The sequence below is a fragment of the Camponotus vicinus genome, unplaced genomic scaffold (genome assembly GCF_025532165.1).
Source record: "Camponotus vicinus isolate PSW18456_S1 unplaced genomic scaffold, iyCamVici1.0 SCAF_1, whole genome shotgun sequence".
Taxonomy (NCBI): Eukaryota; Metazoa; Arthropoda; class Insecta; order Hymenoptera; family Formicidae; genus Camponotus; species Camponotus vicinus.
Window position 1 is genome coordinate 1,563,935 of NW_028141945.1, and position 24,588 is coordinate 1,588,522.

The following is a 24,588-nucleotide window of genomic DNA, read 5'->3' on the forward strand; positions in this document are numbered from 1 at the left end:
AACTCAACTCGGAAACCACACACGGTTATAAATAGTTACGTGCACGACCGCATGTTCTTTATTATCACTCGGCGAGCTTGGCGAACAGATATCGCGTCCATATTTGAAACGCTTAGTCACGCGACCTCGGTGACTTGAAAGGCTCTTCTACTAGTTCTCCAATTAACTTCTGAAAAAAAATGCTGCTCGAGATACCCGATGCCCGGTTTCAAAAGTCGTCACGTGCTATGCGAAACATAGAATGAGAAAAAAAGAGCCTTCGCGATCCTCAAACCTGAAATGTTTTGCATGAATTCGCCTAGCTATCCATCACATCGCGAATCCTTGATATCTGAATAAGTTCTCCACTCTAGTACACGCGAATATGAGATCTTTAGAGTATTTTTATATCGTGACTCGTATAGCAAAAAATCTGCAATTTTTATAAATATACTTATTCTGAAAAAAAAGATAGCGCGCTTTATTGTTCTTTAATAAAGCGATAGTTTTTAGTCCTTGAAAGTCTAATGTTGTAATATATTCTTTTTCTGCAATGAACAAGTATCATTAAGGATAATAAAGTTGTAAGAAATATTAATCTCTAATAATAAATACACATGAAACCGTGCTGTTATTTTGATTATTATTAGAACCAGAATAATCTACTTCTTGCACTGAGAAAAAAAAGTTGTTAACTACTAAACCGTTCAACTAAATTATTATTTTTTTAATTGAAATATTTAAATATTTAAATTAAATAGATGTCATGTTAGATTTCATATCTATTATTTAATTTAAATAGTTAAATATTTCAATTAAAAAAATAATAATTTAATTAAATGGTTTAGTCACAAGTTAACAACTTTTTTTCTCAGTGTGCATAAAATAAATCGAAAAATTTTTCATGTTCGTTAAAATTAAAACTATTGCTTAAAAGTGTGATTTTCTATCTTTATTTCCAAAATATCATAAGTCAATTAAATCTTCCTTGACTGTAACTTAATAAAGTTTCTGAGAATGACTTGTAACATCGCAAACATACCGCTTTCGGAATAAACCACTCGTTGCGTCATTTGCGTTGCAACGTAATGACTTACGAAAGAGAGAGTTGTATTTTTATAATAAATAATCGTAAAAAAAATCACTCTAATTAGCATTTTAATCTCTAATTTGCCTTACGAACTGAAAATCTTTCGGCCTATTTTGTGGATTAGTGAAGGTTTTTACGCGCTCCACCCATTCGTCGCGCAACATGGTGAGATATAATTACACGCGTGCACGCGAAACAACTTTGCGATTTACACCCACGAGGAACAGTGAAAGTACAAATGACCGCCGCCTGCATACTTATGTAGTTACGTTCTCTGGGCTATTACGTCGCGCGATTATCATGCCGAGCTCTCTCACGTTACATTCGCGAAATGTTACATTGTAACATATGCTAAATTAAGTCAAGCACTGATATACATGGGGATGCAACACGGTTTTCCGTTGGGTAATTGTGCAATCGCATGATCAAATTGACAAGTATATCGAAAAGAATGCAATTTTTCTCTCTTCCCTCTTTTTTCCTCTTTTCGAGAATATATGTTATATTAATATAACATTCTATGGACATCTTGTATATAAAATTTTACGAAATGATGAATTGTTTCATATCATTGTAGCATCGCGTTCTACGACTTCACCGTCAAAGATCACCGTTATGATTATAGATGCAATATATGCTTTATAATTATGTTAATATATTAGTTTCTTTAGTGATGAATTAATATTGATACACAACCATCATATTTAATTAATTTATATTTTTAAATTTATAAACAATTTTCATTATTTATAAACAATTTTTCCTTCTATCGCAGTTCATTCAAGATGGTTTAAAATTATTTATTAAACTTGTACCAGCAAACATTTTTATCAATTCAGGTTCCAGATTTTATTAATACAAATTAAACAAGCAATGATAGTGAAACGAGACATCAATTATATCCAGACATGAGCGATACTAGATTATTTTCAGATTCAAGAAATGATAAGACGTGCATTTTAATTTTAAAATGATGAATTGACAATTATCGCGCCGCGGCGAATTATATTATTCCGTTTTATATATCTCGTGAAAATTGTTCGCATATATATACTCTACTTGTTTATCAGAAAAGATGTTTGTAGGAGTGACCAGTCTTGCCAATTTACTGATAAAAAAAGGCTCGATATCATTGATTACAGCATCGATTCCGTAGATTTAAAGATATAAAGATACGTTATTGTTATTGCTTTTTATCGATTAAATAATATTTTTAACTGATTACTGCGTTTCGCAAAATATGATACGTTTTATAAAAATAAAAATTGTGTTGCACTTCCAATGATTATTTTAATTGATTCGAAACTTATACAATAGACAACAAAGATTTAAGAAATACAAGACAAATGTACACAACGCACAGGAAAAACAACGTTATATCGAAGTCGCGAAAGAAAAATACGAGATAAATTCCAAAGAGTCATATCGGTGATCAATAGTAGATCGATAATCAATCGCGATAATCGTCGAATCGACGTGTCGTCACGCAAAATTGCGCCTAATAGCAATTTCGAGTACGTTATGATTCATGAAAAAGCGTAGTATACGGTATGACGAAATTATAATGAGAATACTATAATTATACGCGCAGTCAGCAACATTGCTCCCACCGCGTGGCCCGATGCCGTCCAATGCCGCAGTGAAAAGTGAAGCTAGTCGCCAGCCTCTCTGTACGAGTGGTTACGCCCCGTGCACGGTCAGACTCGCGGATCCGCGCCGCGAGTATCTAGTTATGTTTACGCGGCGTTCGTGTCTGCCAGATCGAGCGAGTGTCGTCGCGTTCGTTTCACGGGAATCAATCGTCATCGAAACACCTTACCCGGTCTTATCTGAAAGACGCTCGTATGAAAGACAGTCCGCCCGCACTTTCGCGTCGCGTTAGGTCGCGACGTTCGCACGTACGTCGATCACAAAGTGCTAAGACGTGAGGAAAAAGTAGATGATAAAGTTGAGAATGTAATTAACCAGAATTAATCCAGTGACATTTTCACACTTTTGTAATGGTTCATCCTCGTCGAATCATTTCCATAAAGGCTCGTAATCTCGTCTGTCAACAGATATATTCTTCTGAAATGTGACGCGATTTGTACAGGAACTTCCAGAGTTTGTTATCCCGCGTGTTATCCCGGAAACGTATTATAATATATTCATTGGTGATATCAGTTGACATTCGTCTTGTCGTATCGTCGCACGAGATTGCGTGGTGCTTCTGATACACATGTGATTGTCAACTTTTTTTCATGCTTCCGACATGCTCAGCGAATAATATCGTCGAACATTTCGACGAAATAGACTCTTCTACCTTCAGCCACAGTTACTTACAGAGCCACTCTCGCGAGCGATAGCGTGTACGATGGTACTTATGTGAGGAATGTGCGCAGTCGCGTTTCTGCGGTATGCTCGCGGTTCTGGGAATGTTGATTTTGTTAACCGAGACGCGCCGAGCATGTTAGCTTCCATTAGCTGGCCATAATTAATATGCACCAGCGCGAGAGGTAAAGCCGACGTACTCTCGATGACTATTGTGAAAGAGAGAAAGGAACATCTGGCAGAGCGAAGGTGCTAAACGCTTCATCGCAGACTGCGATCCCGTACATGCCGCGATCTTTATCGAGCTGCGAAGATTCCGGACTCTTAGACTTCGCCAGAAACGATTTGCACACGTCGACAAGAGATTTTGCTGTCCGATGACGCTCTGTTAAATGAAAATAGGATTAACGCAATCGTTTGCGTAATTATTTCGATGCTCTGTAAGAGCGAAGAAGGTTGAATCAAGACGCTTCACGAAATTGTCGAGCTCGATGAGCTTGAATGGCGACGATGGGAGTTATTGTATATATTCCAAGTAGGTAATTTCGCTTATATTCAAATTCTTTATGCCCCACGTACAAATAATTCTTATTTAAAATCGTAAACTAAATGCGTTCATTTCTTTAATATTATATCTTTATAATTGTTCATAGTGAGTCAATTTTGTTAGTTTAATATAGAAATTAAATATATATTCTTGCGATAAAGAAGAACTTGAAAAGAAAAAAAGATATTGACAATATTTTGACTTTAAACATATTGAGCATATTTCTCCATCGTTTTTTTTTTTTCTTAGGACGCGATATTCTCACTGATATCTAGAAATAAACCGTGAAAATTGCAATGTCACTCGAATTTCCATATCGCGATCGCGTCACGTGTTTATCGACCCTGACTCGTGTGACCGGGAAGTCAGAAAAATGTGAATAGCATTTTTCAATGCTCTTTATAAAAGAGATAATACATATTACACATATATATTTAAATTGTCCGATCATACGATCTGCGTCATCGGCACGATGTGTCGTTGCCGACCTGTATGACAGCTCGATTGGATCATACGCACCGCTAATGAAATCATCTTGGATATAATAAGATTAGAGAGTCTCGAATGTTTTACTTGAGTAAAAATAAGCGTTACATAATGCGACGTTGAATTAAACGCTCGGCTGATCTTTGAGAAGTAATGCTTGACGTGATAACATTATCGTCTGTGATGTGCTGAGTCATGATAATTCGATACTTAATGCATACGTGTCCGCATTAGCAGGTTATACATATTGATTAAAATTTATCTAATGACATTTTTTTATAATATGGATATAATGTGGAATAAATATATAACGAATTTTTATATATATATATAATATAATATATATATAAAATAAATATAGAATATAAATATAAAATAAATATAAGAAAACAGAATGAAATTGATTTTATGTGATAGATTAGCTCTCATAAAAAATACTAATATAATAATATAAAATATTATAAAATACTAATTTTGTATAAAAAATATATATCCAATTATATAATAAAATAATGTAAAAAAAAGTTTGTGACTATGTAATGTATTGAAAGTTATAATAAATAAAAACAAACATCCGAAATAAAAATTAGAGAAGACAAGAATAAAGAAAAACATGAAGGAAAAAGGAAATTGTAGTAAATTGATAAATTCGCAATATTGCGCGAATATAATTCTACGAAGCAGCTTATCGTCATATTTACAAAAGACGGAAATGAAAGTAATATCTTTTAAGATAGATATATTAATATCTTAATCTATCTTTGCAGATTCAGCTTGAGAGCATGATAAAGACAAATCTACTCTATGTAGCATTTGGTAATCGATGGTAGATAAACATTTTATAACACACATGCTATAAAGTTTCATAATATGAGTTTATTAGGTTCATATATATATAAATCTATCTTAAATTTTTTATAGGATTCAGTAAAAAAGAAATTTTGAATTTTTTCTTAATATTATATATATTATAAATATGCGCGTTTACTATCATAAAGCTGCAACTTGCATAAACGTCTATTCTTTTATTTGCATTATTTTTTTCTTTTATACTTGCTTTTAGAAATCGAAGTCTAACAGAGGGGATAAATAGACGATTAAATGTGCAAAGTTGAGGAGCGAGTTAAAAAAATGCACGGCGCACTTCCTTTTCTCGAAACTAGTTAATAATAACGAGTAAAACCTGGAACTAGTCACGTACGGTTTAAAGATACTCGGTTACGCTGACCGCTTCTAAGAATGTTGTATCAGACCATCGTTGCACTGTAAATGCAGTGTTGATTTAAGAAGATGCATATTTTATTAACACGGAAATAAATTTTTCAGATATTTCTTTGTTAAGAGCCACGTAAAATATTATTACGTTAATATAAATAAATGGTACCGATCTAAATTTATCTGACTTTGTATCGACTATCACGACTCATATAAAAATGTTCGGAATAATTTTTTTCAATGATAATAGTTATCGCTGGTGGCAGTGTGTAGAAGTATTTTATATATTTATAATAATGTAATTGACAATGATTTGTGGCTATAAGCATTAAATTACAAAAAAATATTACAAAAAAATATTTATTTTGTCTGTGAAGAAAATAAAATAAAGCAAATGGCAATCGATAAATGTCATAGTTTTATTTAATTTTTTTTTAAAAACATTATTTTTTTATAAATAATCATAAATGCATAATAGTATAATTAAATTGATAATGAAAATTGGATTGGTAAATGAAGATATTTATAAAGTGTTTATCTAAAAATCTAATATATCTCCATCTTTAAAAAAAAATTAGAAATGAGAATATTGAAAGTTATAGTAATATATATAATCGCTTTTACTGATAATATATAAAGATAATTATAAATATGAAAAATTGGATACTAAAAGAATTCTATTTCTATTATTCATGTAATATTGCATCGATCGTCTATTTTAAAATAACTATAAAGTTTATAGGTCAGTGAAAAGTTTGCAATAATTTTCTTGCAACTAGTCATATAACATTAGTTGTAACAATGATTATCTGTTGATAACGGGATTTATATGCCAGCATATTTTTCTCATATGTCGCACGTTTTTTTTTACGGATCTTATCTTGTACAATCGGTGGATTTTAAATTTGATTGATATTAATAGGCATGTTTGATTAATGATATATCTATATTCTCGATTATCTTGAATATCATCTCAAGCTTAAAATAATTTCTTTTACATGTAAAATACACAAATTATATTAAGAAATAATTTTTTAGATCAATAGTTAGATAATTTGCTAAATATTTTCATATTTTTATTTTTGCAAAAAATATTCTGCGGATCATAGTAGATTGCTAGGTGTGATACTTGCACATAATTTAAATAGTCATCCGCGCAAAAACCGGTTGTAGCAAATGTCATGTTTGCAAAGAAGTGTTTGCTATCGAAAGGCTTGAATACTAACATATCAGAAATTGCATTCGATTTTCTGCAAAATGTTTTTTTGCAGTCGCGTTAAACTTCGCGCAAATACAATATTTGCGAAAGAACATTATGTCCTCAAAAAATTTTCACGCACGAGATGTAGGCGATGGCCTACTTTAACATGCGTATTCTACAAATATGAGTTTAGGACTGTAGATACAAAGTCACATTCGAGATAAGGAGTGATCGTATCATGTAAAAGAATATAAATATTTATATTCTACTCACAAATATCATGTTATTCGTAACTAAAATAATGTTATCGAACGTTTTTGAAATAAATATTTTTCAAGTATATATATTTTAGCTTTTAAAAATATACATATTAGTTTCTCTAATTGTTCACATAAAATAATTATATAATAAAATTATATAATTTACATTATTTTTTATTGTTTTCCAGGCATGTATACCATGCGCATGTTGGACAACGGTAGCAACAATGCAACCGGACCTACTGGTGCAGCGGCTCTACCGAATGTGCAGACGGCTGGCGGTACGACTTCGACGGCTACGACGGGTGTCACGACTCTACCTGGTGTAGTCGACGAGAGGATGGACGCTTCAAGCGACAGCGCTGTCAGTAGTATGGGTAGCGAACGCGTACCATCTCTCTCGGATGGCGAGTGGATGGAAACTGGATCGAATTCCAGCCATACTCAGGCTGACTCTCATTACACTATGGATTACGCGAGGTAATTAATATATTCTTAATTTTTGGAAAAAATTAAAATAGATAATTAATCTTCTCTTTGATTTTAATCGTAAATAATTGTATATATCTCTAGATATAAACTAAGATAAAATATCATATTCAACAAAAGCAATAGTTCAATAGTTTTGTATCTTTAGGCCATGGAATTTGGCTGATTTAGACTTAATGATTATGAATTATAAATAAAAAGATAAAATATACATATTTAATATGTAAAATGTTTATCGATTTAATCTTTTGATTGCATCATAGCAAATATCGCATGCCATACGACTGCAGTTACTCGGTGTCTGGAAGAAATGCCGGTTCTCCGAGATGTCAAACAGAACGGACTGTACCGCCGGTTGCACAAAAGAAACATCAAATGTTCGCCAAGCGATATTTCCAAGAACAAGGCACTTGTTAGTATTTAGAAATAATCTCATGCAGTCTTTTCGAGCATAAGATGATACAGAGAATTTTAATTGTGAAATTACTTTTTAGGCTCACCTTTAGGAGCTACCGCACATCCGACTACTCCAATGAAATACGAATATGATACACATACAGTTGGTGCAGGGGCACCAGGGAACACATATTCTGGACCAATCGAGGGTGCAGCCGGGCCTCAACCTGAAATAAAATATAGTTGTAGTGTGGATTTCAGTCGTCATCAATCTGGTAAGAGAAGTTGATATCTAAACTTATCCAACATATTAAGAATGTCTTTATAGACGATGAATATATCACTTCTTATATATTTTATCTAACCTGTAATATTTTACATAAATTGAAAAAAAAATTTTATTTTAGGACGATCTGCAATAGAACATGTTCATCATAATCACACTTATCATTTGCCTGCTGAAAGTTCAGGATCTCTTCAACGTCCAATTTCCCGCGATAAGAAAGGTAACTATGTTTATAATATTTTTAATAGTTTATTCCAATCTCTTTAAAAACTGTTAATAATTGTTAATAATGGTTAATAATATTAGAAAGAAAGAAAATAAGAGTATATCAGATGTTTATTTTTTATAATTTTAGCCCGTAAAAATGACAACGAAGAGCATTTAACGAGAGATGAGAAAAGAGCAAGAGCATTGAATGTGCCGATTTCAGTCAATGATATCATCAACCTTCCCATGGACGAGTTTAATGAACGTCTCAGTAAATATGATCTCAGTGAGGCCCAACTATCCTTAATACGCGACATTAGAAGACGAGGCAAAAACAAGGTTGCTGCACAGAATTGTCGCAAACGAAAATTGGATCAAATCATAAGCTTAGCTGACGAAGTAAAAGAAATGCGAGATCGTAAGTTAAGGCTTATTCGCGAACGTGAATTTATGCTCATTGAAAGACAGCGAGTGAAAGATAAATTTAGTCAACTTTATCGTCATGTTTTTCAGGTTGGTAATATCACTTCTTTCACATTAAATATACGTATAATCATTTTTAAAATAAAATTTAAATAAATAATTATTTCATTATACATTATTTCTGATTTTGATAAAATGTTGTTAAAGATAATAAAAAAACCTATAGTTAATTATTTACAATTATATTTATATTTCAGTCTTTACGAGATTCAGATGGTAATCCATACCATCCATACGAATACAGTCTTCAACAGTCTGCAGATGGAAATGTTGTGTTAATTCGCAGAAGTCAGACGAATCCACACCAATCACGGCAGTCTTCAATGGAACCGAAGACTAAACCCGATCCTGAGCACAAGGAATGAAGCTCTTAAAGAATTGTATATCAATGTGATTGGTTATTGACTATTGTTCTCTTTGAACAGAGTACGTGCGTCCAAAGCGTAGTGAAGGCGAATACGGTGTTGGGGAATGAAGATCGTACACGTTATAAGAATTACTGCGCATAATTCTCGTCAAACAAAATTTATGATTTTATATGGTTCGCACTCCAAATAAACAACGAAATTTGTCAACGCTACTAGCTTAATCGCGATTACGCGATTATTGACAACATAATATACTTAGAGAAATAGGAGAAAAAATAGGATTCAATCCTATATTTAATCATCCTAGTGATGATTTTTGTGTGCAAAGGTGATATTACAGTTTTCAGTTATTTTGACCACCTATATGAATACATTTTCATATCCAAAGATATATACATTTTCACTTGCATTTTTCTTCCTTTCATATTTTCACAATCAAAGATTTTTATATTGCAGCCTTGGGTATTTCTGTATGTTTGTTTGTACATATTGTATCTTGTCTGTTGACTGTCTTAAATGAGGGAAATAATGAATAATGAAATAAAACTGAAAACTTCATAAATTTCCTGTATTCTGTTCTTATTTTTACTTAAACTATCAATAAAGAAATATATTTCAAGAATTTATATTGGCCTTATAGTGATACATAATATTATGTACTTTTGAAAAGATAATTGAGTTATATTATGCGAATTTTTTTTGCAATTGCCTAAATAAATCACAGTATGTTTAGCGTAAAAGGAAGATTATAATACATAAATAATAAGATAAATTGATATACATAAATAATAAGAAACTAAAAAATATATATAATAAGATTATTACATATTATATTATGGAATCACTTATGAGAACTGTTGTGTCATATGATAATTGAAGCAGCTCTAAATTTATGTCTTATTCCAGTTATTATTCTTCCTGCTTTATGCGTAAAATATGCTTGTTAACTTCTTAAAATGCATATACGTATGTGTAACTGATACATATGAAATGATACAGTATACATTAAAAAAACTCTTTTTTTATATTCATAAAAAAGGTTTTATCGTTTCGATGTAATTGTTTTATCTGCGTATGATATATATAAATTGAATTTATATACATACACGCACACATATAAATATAAAACTCTCATAGATATAGGAGTGCGACGATTACGTTGAAACGTACCTATCCAGTGATTTCAATCGATTGATTGTGATTATTGTTAGTAGTATACTTAATTGCCAAATTATGACATTCTTATAATTTGTCAAGAGCAAAATGCGATATTAAATATATCGTATGCATATTGATGCGAATAAAGTAAACGTTAATCATGCGCAATATGTATACTATTAAATAAACTTTGTTGTGTTATAAATTTAGAAAATACACATCGATTTGTGAAACGCTTATAATTCCAGGAGTGGTAGCGTCATGGATGTATAATGCAAAATTAGAACTGCATTTAATTGACGATTACAAAGTAGAGTGAAGCGATAAAAGGCAAATGATTGAGGCATTGGCAAACTTGTAACTAATCTCTGAACCGTTTTGTGTTCCATATAGAAAGCAGCTTAAACAAATTTCTTAAATTTCACTCTATTCAGATAAATTACGAGCAAAACATACTGTAATATGTATATTACAAATAATATAGTAAATATAATACAAGTATGTGAATACATTTTACTGCGATACATTGTAATGCTATGATATTAATAGCATTCCTTGAAATACGAACAAACATGATAAAAACACATATTTTTATAAAATAAAAAAATGAGAAATGTTCAGGTATTTCACATTTGCCTTTTTATGTATATATTAATGTAGCTAGTATAATTTTCTATAAATATTATATATATAAATATATAAATATAAATAAAAATATATGAAATATATGAATGTATGTATTTATGTATATGTATCTGTATATATAAATACATATACGGAAAGAGTAATAATAAAATATATGTTATAATGTTAAAAAACGAACGAAGATACAATTTATGTCAGCAATTATTAATAATCTGCTCCTTATTAACATTTACATATGCAATTGTATTCATATTATGGGGTGTAGGATGCCTTTTACATATTGTACTTACAATTAGCGAGCGGAGATCTCATTATTGGCAAATCTTTGTAAAAGACTAATTTATAAGAACTCTGTTCGTCTATTGTACAAACAATTGGATTTGCGCAAATATTCCGCAGATCTACCTAATTGCAATGAAGATCTCCTGTCATTAAATTTCTATATTATATAAATAAAGCTGAATAAACCTCTGGGGAAAGTATCGTATTGGTTTGTACTTGTTTAATCAATGAATACCTAATCTATGAATACTTGTTTTAAACAAGATTTATATAAGATTTCCCCCAATATCAAACAATTTTAGCATATGATAACTGCAGCGCATTATATTTCAGGATTATTTTCATTATAAAGTTTATTATAATGTGTCAAAATAAGTTAAAATGATATAATGATTAATTTAATATTAATTTAATATTCGAAAAAAAATATTTTTTTAAATTATATATAATATATACAATCATAAATATACATTTATATAATATAAAAATCTATATAAATTTACATTTATGAAATTATACACATTTTTATTAGATACGTATAAGATATTAAATATAAAATAAATAAATAAATATCACAAATAAGTATATACAAAGAATATTAATAAAAATATATTTTTCCATATTTCCGCATGTCTCATTTTCACTTCATTTATCGACTTTATTACGATATATTTTTCTTTAATTACATATAAAAATTTCAGTAGATATTGCATCAAAGAAATAAAATGAAACAAGAGATCAGAACACATAGTTATGCATCTACTGATGAGCTGAGAAAGAAAAATATATCTCTCTATCTGTCGATCTTCTTTAAATGTGTTTAAATGGGTAGGTATGGTTAGTGTATAAAAAATATACACCAATCACGAATCACGAATAGCCATTTACCAACGAGAAGTGCAATCATAGTTCATAGCCACGTGTATGTTCAATTTGTATGGATTCATTACGATATAAGTTTCTAATCTTCATTATAAAAATTAATATTCTCTGTTTATTTATTGCTCGTTCGTCCATATGTTCTATATTTATCTCGATACATCGCATTCTGTTGCTAAGAAACTTGTATCGTTATAGATCTTTCTTTTATCAAATAAAATGACGTCTGAATCATGGTTGAAAGTAATTCAAAATGCCAAAATTACTGTTCTTATTGAGGATGGTAAGAATAATTAAATACAATCACGATTATTATTCCATAATTCTTTTGTTTTGGCTGCATGTGCAGTTTTGTATTTAGAGATATCTACTTATAACCTCTAAATGTTTAGTCAATATTGTACATATATGTAATTATACAAGAGAATCATAAGATTTATTTATAAGATTATAATAGGAACATTTTCTTTATTACGTAACTATATATCATGTCAGAGCACTATTAAATTTTTTAAATTGTTCTATTGATTCCTTGATAAATTTTTTTTTTTCAAATTGATATATGTATCATAATGTCAAATTCATATCAAATTATTATTATTATTGATATCTTGTGTAATATGTCAAATTATACTTCTAATTAAATAGATGTTTTTAACGTTAAAATATTAAAAATTAAGTTTTGAGCAATGTTTATAATAAATGCAACGTATATGCTCGATAAATGCAAACAATTTACTGATTTTTAATTATGTTTAATATAGGAAAAAGAAAAGTTCATTTTTTATTCGAAAATGGGAAAGAAATGGTAGAAGAATATAACATGGATACAAATGTAGTAGTACGAAGACTATGGAAAAAGAAAAATAATTTTGGTACAGACATTGGTTGGATCGTAGAAATTGGGGATCCTGAACCTAAAGAAAATAATATCGAAAAGGATGGAATACAAGAAAGTTCAAATACTGTATGTTATTTTCTTACTATAAGTATGAACTGTTTAGATATAATTTAATTAATTAAAACTTAAAGTATGATATCTATAATTATAAGCAGATAATTATAATGCATATATGAAGTATTTTCTAAGTAAAGTATTTTTTAATTGTTGCAGCCATTTGTTACACAAAGAATTACAAAAACATGCCTGGAGTGGCGGATCAGAAATTTACCGTATCCTAGTAATGTATATTCTGTTACTGCAGAAGAAGATAATACTATAACTGTACGTACGAGTAACAAAAAGTACTTTAAAAAGTTAAAAGTTCTAGATCTAGAGCGAATTGGGTTAAAGCCAGAGCAGGAAAGGATATCATTTAAGCATCAATATAATACTTTAATTATAACGGTATGAAAAATGCTTCTTTACATACATATTTTGCTATATATTTTTACTATTATTTTTACTTATTTTTTTCTTTATTTATTTTAGTATAAAAAGCCTTCCGAACTTCTCAATGTGGAGAAGAAAATATTATCCAGGATTTTACAGTTTAAAACTATAGAATCTACAAATCAATGTCCAGTCAGTTAAGAAAGAATATTATTATTAAATTCCTTGTGATCTAAATTATGCATTTCAAATTTGTGATAATTTTGTTTGCAGTATTATTAAAATATTCTTTTTATATATACTCAAAGCTCATGAAATGTAATTACAATAATGCTTATCACTTGAATTTCGTTTCTTAAAAAATAATATTTCCCTAACAACACACATGTCCAAAAGATGTCCAGAGGTCATCGAGAGGACATCCAGAGGACATAAAATATCCTTTGGCTGTCCTCTAGATATTCTATGGACGTCTTTTGGACATGGTGTGTTGTTAGGGTTCTTAAGATTTGTGTCGTTCTAATAAAAGTTAATAAAAGTTTATAAATAAGAATAGTAAGTAGTATATAACTATTGATAGATTTTTTTCTAAATACATTTTATTTTAATGTATAAAAATTATTTGAAAAAATTATCACTTTAGTGTTATTTTTTAATTTACAATTTATAATTTTGTATATTTGAACACATGGATGATATATATGTAATATAAGTTCTAAAGTGAAAAATAATTTGTGTTACATAATAATAAAGTAGTAAATCTTTGAGTTATAAGAATTTCCAAAAGAGCCCATGTGCAAGATATTTAGTTAACAATATTTGAAATTACTTACTTTAACAATATTTTGACCTGTAGTCCCTGTGTGTCGCGCAGTTTTCTTTATAAAATTGTCACACGTTTATCGACGCGATATATTATTAAATTTACGCGTAATATTGCAATTGTTCAATATTTTTTTCGGCATTTCCGATAACGCGAGATTATTTGTAGACAATATTTATTCTCACAGCAACTTCCATAACTCGAATATGATTGGAGACGAATAATTTCCTTGCGTTTGTAATATTTTACCGTAATATAATTGTAATTGCAGCGATCACAATATTAATTATGACGATGATATTAATTACAGCGATTTATTTCGTTCTTTCGACACTCACGAACTGTTCGAAACGCGATTAAATTTGCATCGCAAGCATTTCGATGGGACCGATATAAAAATGGCGCGTAAACCAACTTGCAAATTCCGTTAAAACTGGTCCGATTCCGGGATTCCAACACGGTACAAACTCGGAATCGAACCGCGATGTTCCAGCGGAATCGGAAATTGAGATGTTTAGTGACTTTCGTCTTCGTTCACATTGTTTCGCGCGTATTTATTTGTAGCATCGGGACACGGGACGTTTGATATAATCGCGATCGAATATCGTGAATGTCAAGAGAATAATTTGTTGACCGTTGTAATTAATCGAGTCGTTGATATCGCGCGCGAAAATCGATCTATCGAACTGCGTCGTCGAGTCCGCGCGTCTGCTGCTGCTCACTCGGCGTATGTATGTGTGTGTGTGTGTGTGTATGTACTGTGTAATGGCGGTATTGCGTTTCAGTATTATGCCATTGCTTTCGCGGGAAGATTTTTGAGTGTGTGGCAAATATGACGAATTCGGTGCCGGACAGGTAAGCAATTTTCCATTTGCTGTATAATAAAGATCGCCGAATGTCTCGCAGTAGTCAAAGTAGCTCGTAAATGCGATCGTAAATATGGTCACATTGAGAGAGGTTATGTTTTGCCGATTTTCTTTACATTCGAGACACATCCTGCGGTAGCATCACTGATAAAGCAATCGTACGTGATTGTTAATCCGGGAATTAAAGCGCGCTTTTCATGTGTCAAATATGTCAGTAGAGCCGTAAAGTAAGATTCTGTGGAAATTCTGACGCTATCCTCGGGACAGCTGACTTACCGATTGAGTATGAATTCTCGTGTAGTTTCCCGCCGTTTCTCGCAGATGGCATTTTGTACTTTAAACCGTTGAGAATTTTGAAATATTATTGTTAGTCATTATTTTTTTAACGCGCGCGAATGTCGATCTTTAATCGGGCATCGCGAGTTTTTGATATGTATGTAATAATTATATCGCATCGAGTGTCTAGTTTTCATAATAAGATAGCATTAGAGAAGCTGGATTAGAAAGAATGTAAGATATTGCGTTTCCGGGAATTAAGGATATGTAATTATAGTAAAAATTGGATATCCACAAATTTTCCAATTAAGAAGATAGAATGTAAATGAAAAGAAAAAATCAGAACTTGCAGGAATTAATAACACCGTATACATTAATGTTAAATAAATAAACTATTCGATAAAAAGCATTTTGTAATTTTTATAATTTCTATATTTGCAGGTGGTTGGAGTACAAACCTTTTGGTAATGTGATCAAGGGTACTAATATCTTAGCATTCAAAGTTCCATTGAAAGACGTGAGTATCTCTGTAAAAATAATTCACTAATTTTAATTATATTACATACTTTTTAATGGATTGAATACAATGACGGCACATAAAAATTGACAACGTTGAATATTGAAGAAATAATTAGAATAACAATTTTTATTTAGTTTGTATTATACTTTAGCATACAAATATGAAAGAAAACATTTTTCTAAATTGAAATAAAGAATAAAATTAAAAAATTATGTAAATTATGTAAAAAAATTATGTAAATATTTAACAAAATACTGCAACATGACATAAATATTTTGTAATTTTTACATGCTGAGAACATTGATGAGATTCCATGTGTTGTTAATGTAAAATTAAAAGATATTTATAATTGAATTAATAATTGTTATGTCATTGTATCCATATGTTAAAAATATGTATTCAAAATAAAATATATATATATCGATTTCTTTCTATTATAAGTGTATTCTTTATCGCCTACTTAAGCTTTAAATTTTTGATAATGTTAAAATAAGTTATGTTTAATGAATGGATATGAAAGAGAGAGAGTAACTTATTAGAAAATTAAAATATACATGTTTCAATGGAATTAAAAAATTAGAAAACTGATAAAAAATAACATAAAGAATACATTTAGGCCATGTTGAATTCTAGACCATATTATACAGTTACCTTATTATACAATATATATATGATTATATAATTATATAATATAATTATATATAATTAAATAATAATTAAAATAATATAATTAATAATATTAATAATATATCTTATATATAATATATTATATAATATATACAATATAAATATATGTATATAATTGAATATTATTCTATTAACAAAATTTTTAAAAACGCGCGATGTTCTCGCGGAATTCACGTTCAGCTGCAGTTCGCTGAAACAGGATGCCCTTTTTGTCTACCGCCCTTCCATTTCTTCCCCATTCCCCTCTCTCATCCTTCCCTTTACACTAAATCAAAGATTCTCTTCGCGGGGGTCGGGGCGACCGCACGGCAGATAAGATCGCGTTGGATTCTCGAAATGAACGACGGGCGCGCAGGTACACGCGTCGTCGCTACGATACATGCACGCGTGTATAGGTGCGTTGCACGCACGCAGGCTCGTGGGATCGTGGCACGGGTCCCTCCGTTAAATCGATGCGGCGTCGGTGAGTCGAAGCCGGAGGAAAAGAGAAGTGGAAGCGGGAGAGCCGCGCGTCTACTCGTCTACTCCGGGGTGCAAGGAGGGTGGGAAGGCAACGTCGTCGCCGTGAGATCTCGTATCGGTCGCCGCCAAATTGCCGTATTGTTGCGCGCGCGATGACCCTCCCTGTAGATATAAACAAACATGATATATGTGCGTGTCCCCCTCCCCCCTTTCCCGCATGCTATCGTAGATTCTTGCAGACCGTCTCACCGATCCTCTCCTTCTCGTCCTCCTAGTAGTTTTCGATTAGTATGTGAAACATATATTCTAATTTGTCAGCCGCTGTGCATTATAACACGCGCGCTGATTGATATAGACGCATTCATGCTGCGATTCATCGCTGTTTATTGAGAATTACAGATAGAGCGTATATTGAAATTCTTTATTTCATCCCGTGTATCTCATCAATTATTGTACAAATGATATTATAGCTAAGGCCATATCAATTTCTGCTTTTTAATGTTTATTTTTTTAAATATATGCTCTTATTCTTTATTTTTTTTGAAGATTATAAAATAATCATTATTATAATGATTAATTATAAAAAGAAATATGAAAATATAAAAAACGATATTGGATTATTTTTATTATTTTTCAAGCTATTTTTACGTATATATTTTAATATTACTTGAGAGAAATTATTTTAATATATTTATCAGTCAATCTATATTATTCTCTTTTGATTTATATTATAATCTCATTTGCGAGCGTAATCACACAATGAGCATTTGCATATGATAAATTCGTCTCGAAAAAAGAAAAAAATCATTTTGCATAAATGTGAAAATATTATTGGTGCCTAACAGGCGCACCGCAGCATTTTTATTACCAAAATAATAAGTCGAGATCAGTCATTTCCTGGTTATCGACCTAAGGGTCGCGCATACGCCACGTTGCATATGCTAATTATGGGCGGCGCATGGTCTCTTAATTGACGGCAACGGTGCCCAGGTTTCACGGGATATAAAACACTTTTATATATTTTCGATTCCGCGTTGAGATTTCATTAAAATACATAACGATAGTCCGTTTAATTGACCGTGTTTACTACGATGAAAATCGCTTCTGATTGATTCGTCGCATCTCTCCGCTTATAAGAATCTCACGTCGTTGCGTTGTTTATTCTCATTGAAGATATGATTAAACGAACCATTTTTTATGGCAATTATAGTAATAATGATCATTTGTGTGTTACTCAACGTTGAACAGTTATCAATTAACATATCATAACGACGATTATTTATGGCGATGATAGTTTCGATAATTTTTTTTTTAAGGAAAAAATCGCAGCTTTTTATTTCATCTCTTGCCGATAATGTTATTTATTTCATTTTACATGCACATGTAATGCATAATATGCAATACAATATTTTTTATCATATTTTTAAAATAAAAATATATATGTATAAAAATGTGTTTAAATCTAATAAAAATATTTTTCTTTTATTCTTAAAGATAAATTTAAGACACACATTTAAGACCTGTTCAGTTAACGTTAATTTTAATCGTTCGCTTATGGGAGATAATTTTGGCGCCATCCGTTATCCAGCCGCAATATTCGTTGGGTCTTTACAAGTCGGTCGTGTCAAAAATCCGCGGGATCTGAGCGGAAGAATTAGCGATCCTAATTCGCCACACGGTCGGAGGTGAACAGCAACATTCTGTGATCCTCGTTTGTCCCGAGCTATTTAATTTCCGCCTAACTCGCGGCCGGAACCGGTTTTTTCCGTCCATCGGCCGTTCTAACGCACGCAGGACAGTTGCAAATAAGTTTCGGCTCGTCGGGATCGCCCGCTATGCATATACGTTGCGTATGCATACGCAAAATAGGAGAGTCCCATGGCTAATTGATTCTGGCATCGCGTGCATTACATAAAACAAGTCGAAGTTAGGGCTCCGAATTGGACTCACAACTGATTGGGCGGCGGCGGCGGTGACCGCGGGGGGCCACTTGTTAATAGGGCCCTCAAAGGGCCAGCCACCCATTCTTGGGCTGCCTGGGCTCGCGCACGGCGAACGCTTCTTCATCATCTATAAGAACTTGTAACAAATATCGGCTCACACGAAACGTGATACGTTCTTCGCCGACGCCTCGCAGTAGGTTTTCTATCTTGCTCTTCTTCTTCTTGGTGTGCCCGATGAATTTAAAATTGTGTTAGTCATATACTCTCGACACGATGCATTTCTTAGCAAATTTTTTTTGTCGACGATGAATTATACAAGCGGAAAATGAATAGAGATAACTTGTGTGAAATATTTTTACTAGATTTATTTCTATTCTATTTACATTTCGAAACTTAATATTTTTGCAATAATTTTATTTTATAATTTTACATGTTATTATTTATATATTGCATTTCCATGTTTATAATAATTTAATAATAAGTATATGATTAAAAATAAAAATTAAGAGAGAAAAACTAAATATTTTTTGCAATATTGACTTTTATATAAGTCTCTAATTTTTTAACACACTTATTTAATTAAATCTCTAGAATCTCTGGTATACATATATACTACGCATATACTTTCATTAAATAGTCAAGATATGGGATAGATAGTTATCAAATTTCTTCTTGAGCGATAGGGATGTCAAATATGGAATTCGACCGCCTATCTCGATAGATTTTTTTTCTTTTTTTTCCTTCTTTTTTGGAACTGCTGCGGCAATGTGGGCGATTTCTGCACGGTGGTAGAATATTAATTCGTGTCCAGAAGTTAAGATAGGGCATGCTAAATAACATCTCTCGTGGTGGGTGATATCTATATTTCAATCCTCAAAAATTCTGAATATTGAGATTGTTATCGCGTGAACTTCTCAGTTACACACTCTTAAAAGCGAACACATAAGCAGCCGTTCCTCGAGAATAAGATGAAGAGCGGAGAGATTGATCATTTTGTGTTTTAAATTTGCCTAAAACTTTTTGAAAGATTGTGTTCTTCCAAAGATATATTATAAAAAATGTAGCATTTTAATTTACGCAGTGAAATTTATTCGCATCTCATCTTCTCTATCTACAATTTAAATTAGCAAGCTGTGTATTTTTCAAAATATTATGGTATCGAAATTATATCTACAAAACTATTATATAATATTGCATAAAATATAACTGTTTTTAATTATTTATAACATAAAGTATAAGTTTAATTTTATTATGATTGAAATAATTAGCAGGAATATAAAATATTTTTTTTAAAGAGATATATGTACTTTGTTTCTGTTTGATACAAGAAGAGAGAAGAAAAAAAATTCTACTTTTTAACATGAAAAATAATTTTTTCTCGATATATTAAATACAATATATTAATTTATTTAGCTAAACATCTCGATTCGTCTGATTAATCCCGTGATAACTTAAGAATGCAGAATATCTTTTTTTCCGGACGGCCTCTCATTCATTTCTAATTTTTACCTATCGAGAAAAGCATCGCAAGTGAGGAAAAGAGCATCATGTCGATCCAAATCGTTCCTGTGATTTTTGAAATGGTAACGTTTCGCGAAGGTATTGTATCGATTCGTTGTCCGCCGATGCGGCAATCATTATTCACGGCTGCCATACGTGACGTTTTTGCTAGCATACCATGTGTGGGATTAGCCGCAAACGTTTTTTCACGTATGATTTATGAGCGAAATTCTCGCGAACTTCATCACTCGTGCAACGTATTCGTGTCACGGTCCTCCACGTCCTTCTGACTGATTCTCTCGTCTCCTTTTTTCACGATGAAACGTAACGGTGATAGCGATCGGTTTGGTCACTGTCGGAAATAATAAACGGCGCTATTGTGCTTTGTCGCAGACGCTAATCTCGCAGGTAAATAGCCGCTTTCGTAATCGGTGATTCTTATAATTTCGCACGAATTTTATTGTGAATAATTTACGAAATCGTGTGTAATTTTTTTGTGATTGTTGGACCATTCGAGATTTATGTGACAGACGCGCGCGCATAATAGTATATATCGTTATCGCATAACTTTGGAACATTCACAACTTGCATGCTAATGTGTTTGTATTTTAACTCCAGGCAAATAAAACATCTTTATAGCTTTCCATTTCCATTATTTTTTCGGTATCCTTGGCGCTGCCAAATTATAATCAAATTCATTGCAAATTTAAGATTACGAAATGTGTGAATTTTTAAAATTTTAGTTAGTAACAATAATTCAATAGTTGGTAACAATAAATCAAATTTACATATTTTTCTCGTAGTTTGATATATAAGATTGTCCAATTGGGCGATATCTAAATATGGATTGATTCGACAGAGAGAAGTGTTAGCTTAAGATTACGTCAATGGTTTAATGATCCTTCTCACGAATTTCCCATTGGAAGATTACGGTGATTAATTCGGGACACGTCCTCGCGTCATTATTACGTTCCCATAGCAATCGGCCGTGCACGGTCTTTAGATAAGCGGATTTATTGGCTCACTGCGAAGCGAACGCGTGTTCTATGTTATTAGCAATGGTAAGTGTTTGTTTAACACTCACCAAAGAGAGGTGGGTCCGCGAGTGCCTCCTCATCTTCCCATAGCCGTAGAGCATTTCACGAGGAGGATGAGCAGCGTGTCGGGAGAGAGGAGGTGAACGGGGGAGAGAGAAAGAGAGACAGTGATTGTAATTTATGCCGAAGTTAGCGAGCAACTTCGATGACTTTGTAAAATATTACTGATCCCCATTTTGGAGATCTTATCTGGATCCGACACTGCGCTCCGTTTCGTCGGAACGCCTTCCTTCTTTTCTTCTTCCTCCGCTCTTTCTCCTTCTTCTTCCTCTTCTTCACCATCCTCCTCTTTTTATGTTCGTCTTCTTCTCCTTCGTCGTCGTCTTGTTCCTGCTCTTTCCTTAGCAGCCTGGCGCCTCTAAAAGGGGTCGTCGTGCGTCACGCCGAGACCCACTGCGCCAGAACGACTTTGCTTTCGAAGTTCCGCCGATCGACACCGAAGAAAGCATATAAACATGTCATTTGTTGATGAAACTAGTTTTTATCTATGTCCGAAAGAGAGAGGGAAGAGCGTCGTGGAAGTGTTGAACATTTACTAAATTGGACGCTGCCGGTTATTTTATTTGTTATTGACATTGCGTCTTGCTATCTAACGTCGTCATGCCCGGCGATTCGATTTTAAAATAGGAAGCGGTGTGATATGGAATTTGCGAATGCGTGATAGCAATATATACATTAATCTTTCATTTAAGTTCTGTTTAATATTTATTTTCATTTATTAGTTTGCAATATGTTTATTATTCTCATTCATCCACTCTCCTCCAAGTTCTGTTTAATATTATTATGTCAAAAATATTTCTAAATTTTCAATGACCGAATTCCATCTACTTGCGTTATCTAGGCATGGATTTATTAGGCATATGAATTAATAATAGAAGCGTGCCATCAATAAAATGCAAATTGAAAGGACAGCGAATAGTTAAAAGCTTCTGTCATGGTAAGACTGCGAGTTTCGGTGAGAGAGCTCTTGCAAATGTAGACAAGCGCCGAAGGGGGTGGTTATAGCAAAGGGAAGCTCGACGTGCAGGACACCTCTGTCTCGTACTTTAGTGTCACGCTGCCCCCATCCATCGCGTTTCATCAGATATGGTAGCTGGACCGCGGTCTATCTCCGCTAGATAAGATGGCGAGTGTCCATCTCGGGGGTCCTCTCATTCCGGGAAGCTCGTGTAATAAAGGAGATCTCGCAGTAGCCAGTCTTATCTCCTTACCCGATCGTGTTTCACCATTCCTCTCATTTTGCGAGGCTTCGTTACGCGTAGATATTACCCGTTTATACATGTACGTGCACAGCAAGGCGGTAGCTTGCGTAGTCGTAAAGAATATCTGGAGTACGTACTCACAGCTGGTTAGGGTACCTAGTGACTCACAAAGATTTATGCTTCTCACGATACAACTTGACATATATTCGCACTATCACCTTTTATTGTTGTCTTATGACGTGCTCTATTGACAAATAACGCTTATATAAATTCATGATACTACGTTTATTGAGAATATTATGCTTCTTTCTCTCTTTCTTTTTCTTTAAATATCTAACTAATAATTTCACAAAATTTTATTTAATTATTTTAAAAATATTTTTCTCCTCTCTTGAATTAATATTGTACACAAAATCTCTAGAGAGAGTATCGTATAATATATTACATGAAATATTAAAAATATGTTATTTGTTATTAATTATATTCTTGATTTTATTTTTGCAATATGTTAATTTGAATATTTTTACCACCAAGTTATCATTTGTGCATCTAACATGTTTTATTATTTTTTTTTAAATATCATTCTGTTATTTTGTCCGAGAACTAAAACTCAATAGGTGTATACATTTATGAAATAGATCTTTTGACTGTGTGTGTACGTGTGTAATTATTTTTTAAATATTAAATAATTGTATCTCGTGTATTGGTTGTAGAGAGCTAAATATTTGTATATACAAAATTGAGTACATACATTTTATTTCGCTGTAATGTAATTTATCTAATCTTCTAAATTATATGAAATAACGGTGAAGTATATTATTTGTTAGGAAATATTACACGAAAAAATATCATAAACATGGTCAAATAATATTCGAAAAATATTTTTTTATTAAAAAGGAAAAAGCACAGTGCTTTTAGGTAGAAGCGAAAAATTATCGAACATATATCTGCATTCATACTTTCAGTTATATGGTTTTATCAGAATAAATCTGAAATATCAGAGTTCTTTAGAAAAAAAATTACATGCTAGATTTTCATATTTTGTCTAATAATAAGATTTGAAATAATTAAGAATATCAGATCATCAAATCTAGAATTTTATAACATATTCATAATAATTTTTTATAACATATTCGTAAACCTTTCCTATTCATTTACATCGCGACGCAATTTCTAGAGTGCTTCTTTTTTAAATGTTAAATATAATATCGAGGATTTCATCATAAAAGGGCGATCAAAATCAGAACTTTAAAAGAACGAGAAAAAATGTTTTAAAAATAGAATTCTATGTATAAGAATATAATTTTCATACATTATGGATAAAGAACTATTAGGAATACAGGCATGTTTATAAATTTGTAAGATATTGAGCCCCGTTTTTTTTATGCAATTGGGAATGCACCCTTCTATGAAATATTCGATATTTTGTATGTGGCAATGAGTTTGTGAAATTCATCTATATAAAATTACGAATTGAAAGATAGATTGAAGAATTGATTGCAATCTTTTTCTTTTTCCTTTTTTTTTTTAACTGTAACTGTGACGCGGGGCCATTTCTTCGTTACATGCACCGGCCAATTCTTACGGGGAAATAATGG

General features: G+C 31.9%; 3 protein-coding genes across 9 annotated transcripts in view; all 3 read left to right on the forward strand.

Annotated features, from left to right (window-relative positions):
* Cnc (NFE2 like bZIP transcription factor cap-n-collar) overlaps positions 1-11,607 on the forward strand; it is a 100,830-nt gene extending 89,223 nt beyond the window's left edge. For all 6 annotated transcript variants that reach the window (XM_083078039.1, XM_083078036.1, XM_083078038.1 and 3 more), the window contains exons 8-13: positions 7,277-7,568; positions 7,841-7,989; positions 8,072-8,248; positions 8,381-8,479; positions 8,615-8,979; positions 9,147-11,607. In XM_083078039.1, the coding sequence (XP_082934165.1) occupies positions 7,277-7,568; positions 7,841-7,989; positions 8,072-8,248; positions 8,381-8,479; positions 8,615-8,979; positions 9,147-9,314 (1,250 nt within the window). In that variant the 3' untranslated portion in view covers positions 9,315-11,607. The remainder of the gene's footprint in view (positions 1-7,276; positions 7,569-7,840; positions 7,990-8,071; positions 8,249-8,380; positions 8,480-8,614; positions 8,980-9,146) is intronic.
* A 645-nt stretch (positions 11,608-12,252) lies between these two features.
* Positions 12,253-14,379, forward strand: LOC145967516 (protein DPCD). 2 transcript variants are annotated; one of them, XM_083092514.1, is made up of 5 exons: positions 12,253-12,324; positions 12,480-12,564; positions 13,046-13,248; positions 13,396-13,629; positions 13,714-14,379. In XM_083092514.1, exons 2-5 carry the CDS (start codon positions 12,501-12,503, stop codon positions 13,813-13,815), a joined length of 603 nt encoding a protein of 200 aa, XP_082948640.1. In that variant the 5' UTR covers positions 12,253-12,324; positions 12,480-12,500; the 3' UTR covers positions 13,816-14,379. The 2 variants fall into 2 exon arrangements, with proteins under 2 accessions (XP_082948640.1, XP_082948631.1); XM_083092505.1 differs by having other exon boundaries at positions 12,291-12,564.
* Positions 14,380-15,207: 828 nt separating this feature from the next.
* LOC145967509 (uncharacterized) overlaps positions 15,208-24,588 on the forward strand; it is a 45,066-nt gene continuing 35,685 nt past the window's right edge. Inside the window, exons 1-2 of the mRNA XM_083092492.1 lie at positions 15,208-15,292; positions 16,021-16,096. Of these exons, the coding sequence (XP_082948618.1) occupies positions 15,270-15,292; positions 16,021-16,096 (99 nt within the window). The 5' untranslated portion in view covers positions 15,208-15,269. The remainder of the gene's footprint in view (positions 15,293-16,020; positions 16,097-24,588) is intronic.

Bases quoted from the DNA above. Each gene is read 5' to 3' on its own strand.
- LOC145967516 (XM_083092514.1), top strand. From the start codon at position 12,501: ATGACGTCTGAATCATGGTTGAAAGTAATTCAAAATGCCAAAATTACT. The intron at 12,565-13,045 runs GTAAGAATAATT...TGTTTAATATAG, and splicing joins TACTGTTCTTATTGAGGATG to GAAAAAGAAAAGTTCATTTT. The intron at 13,630-13,713 runs GTATGAAAAATG...TATTTATTTTAG, and splicing joins ATAATACTTTAATTATAACG to TATAAAAAGCCTTCCGAACT.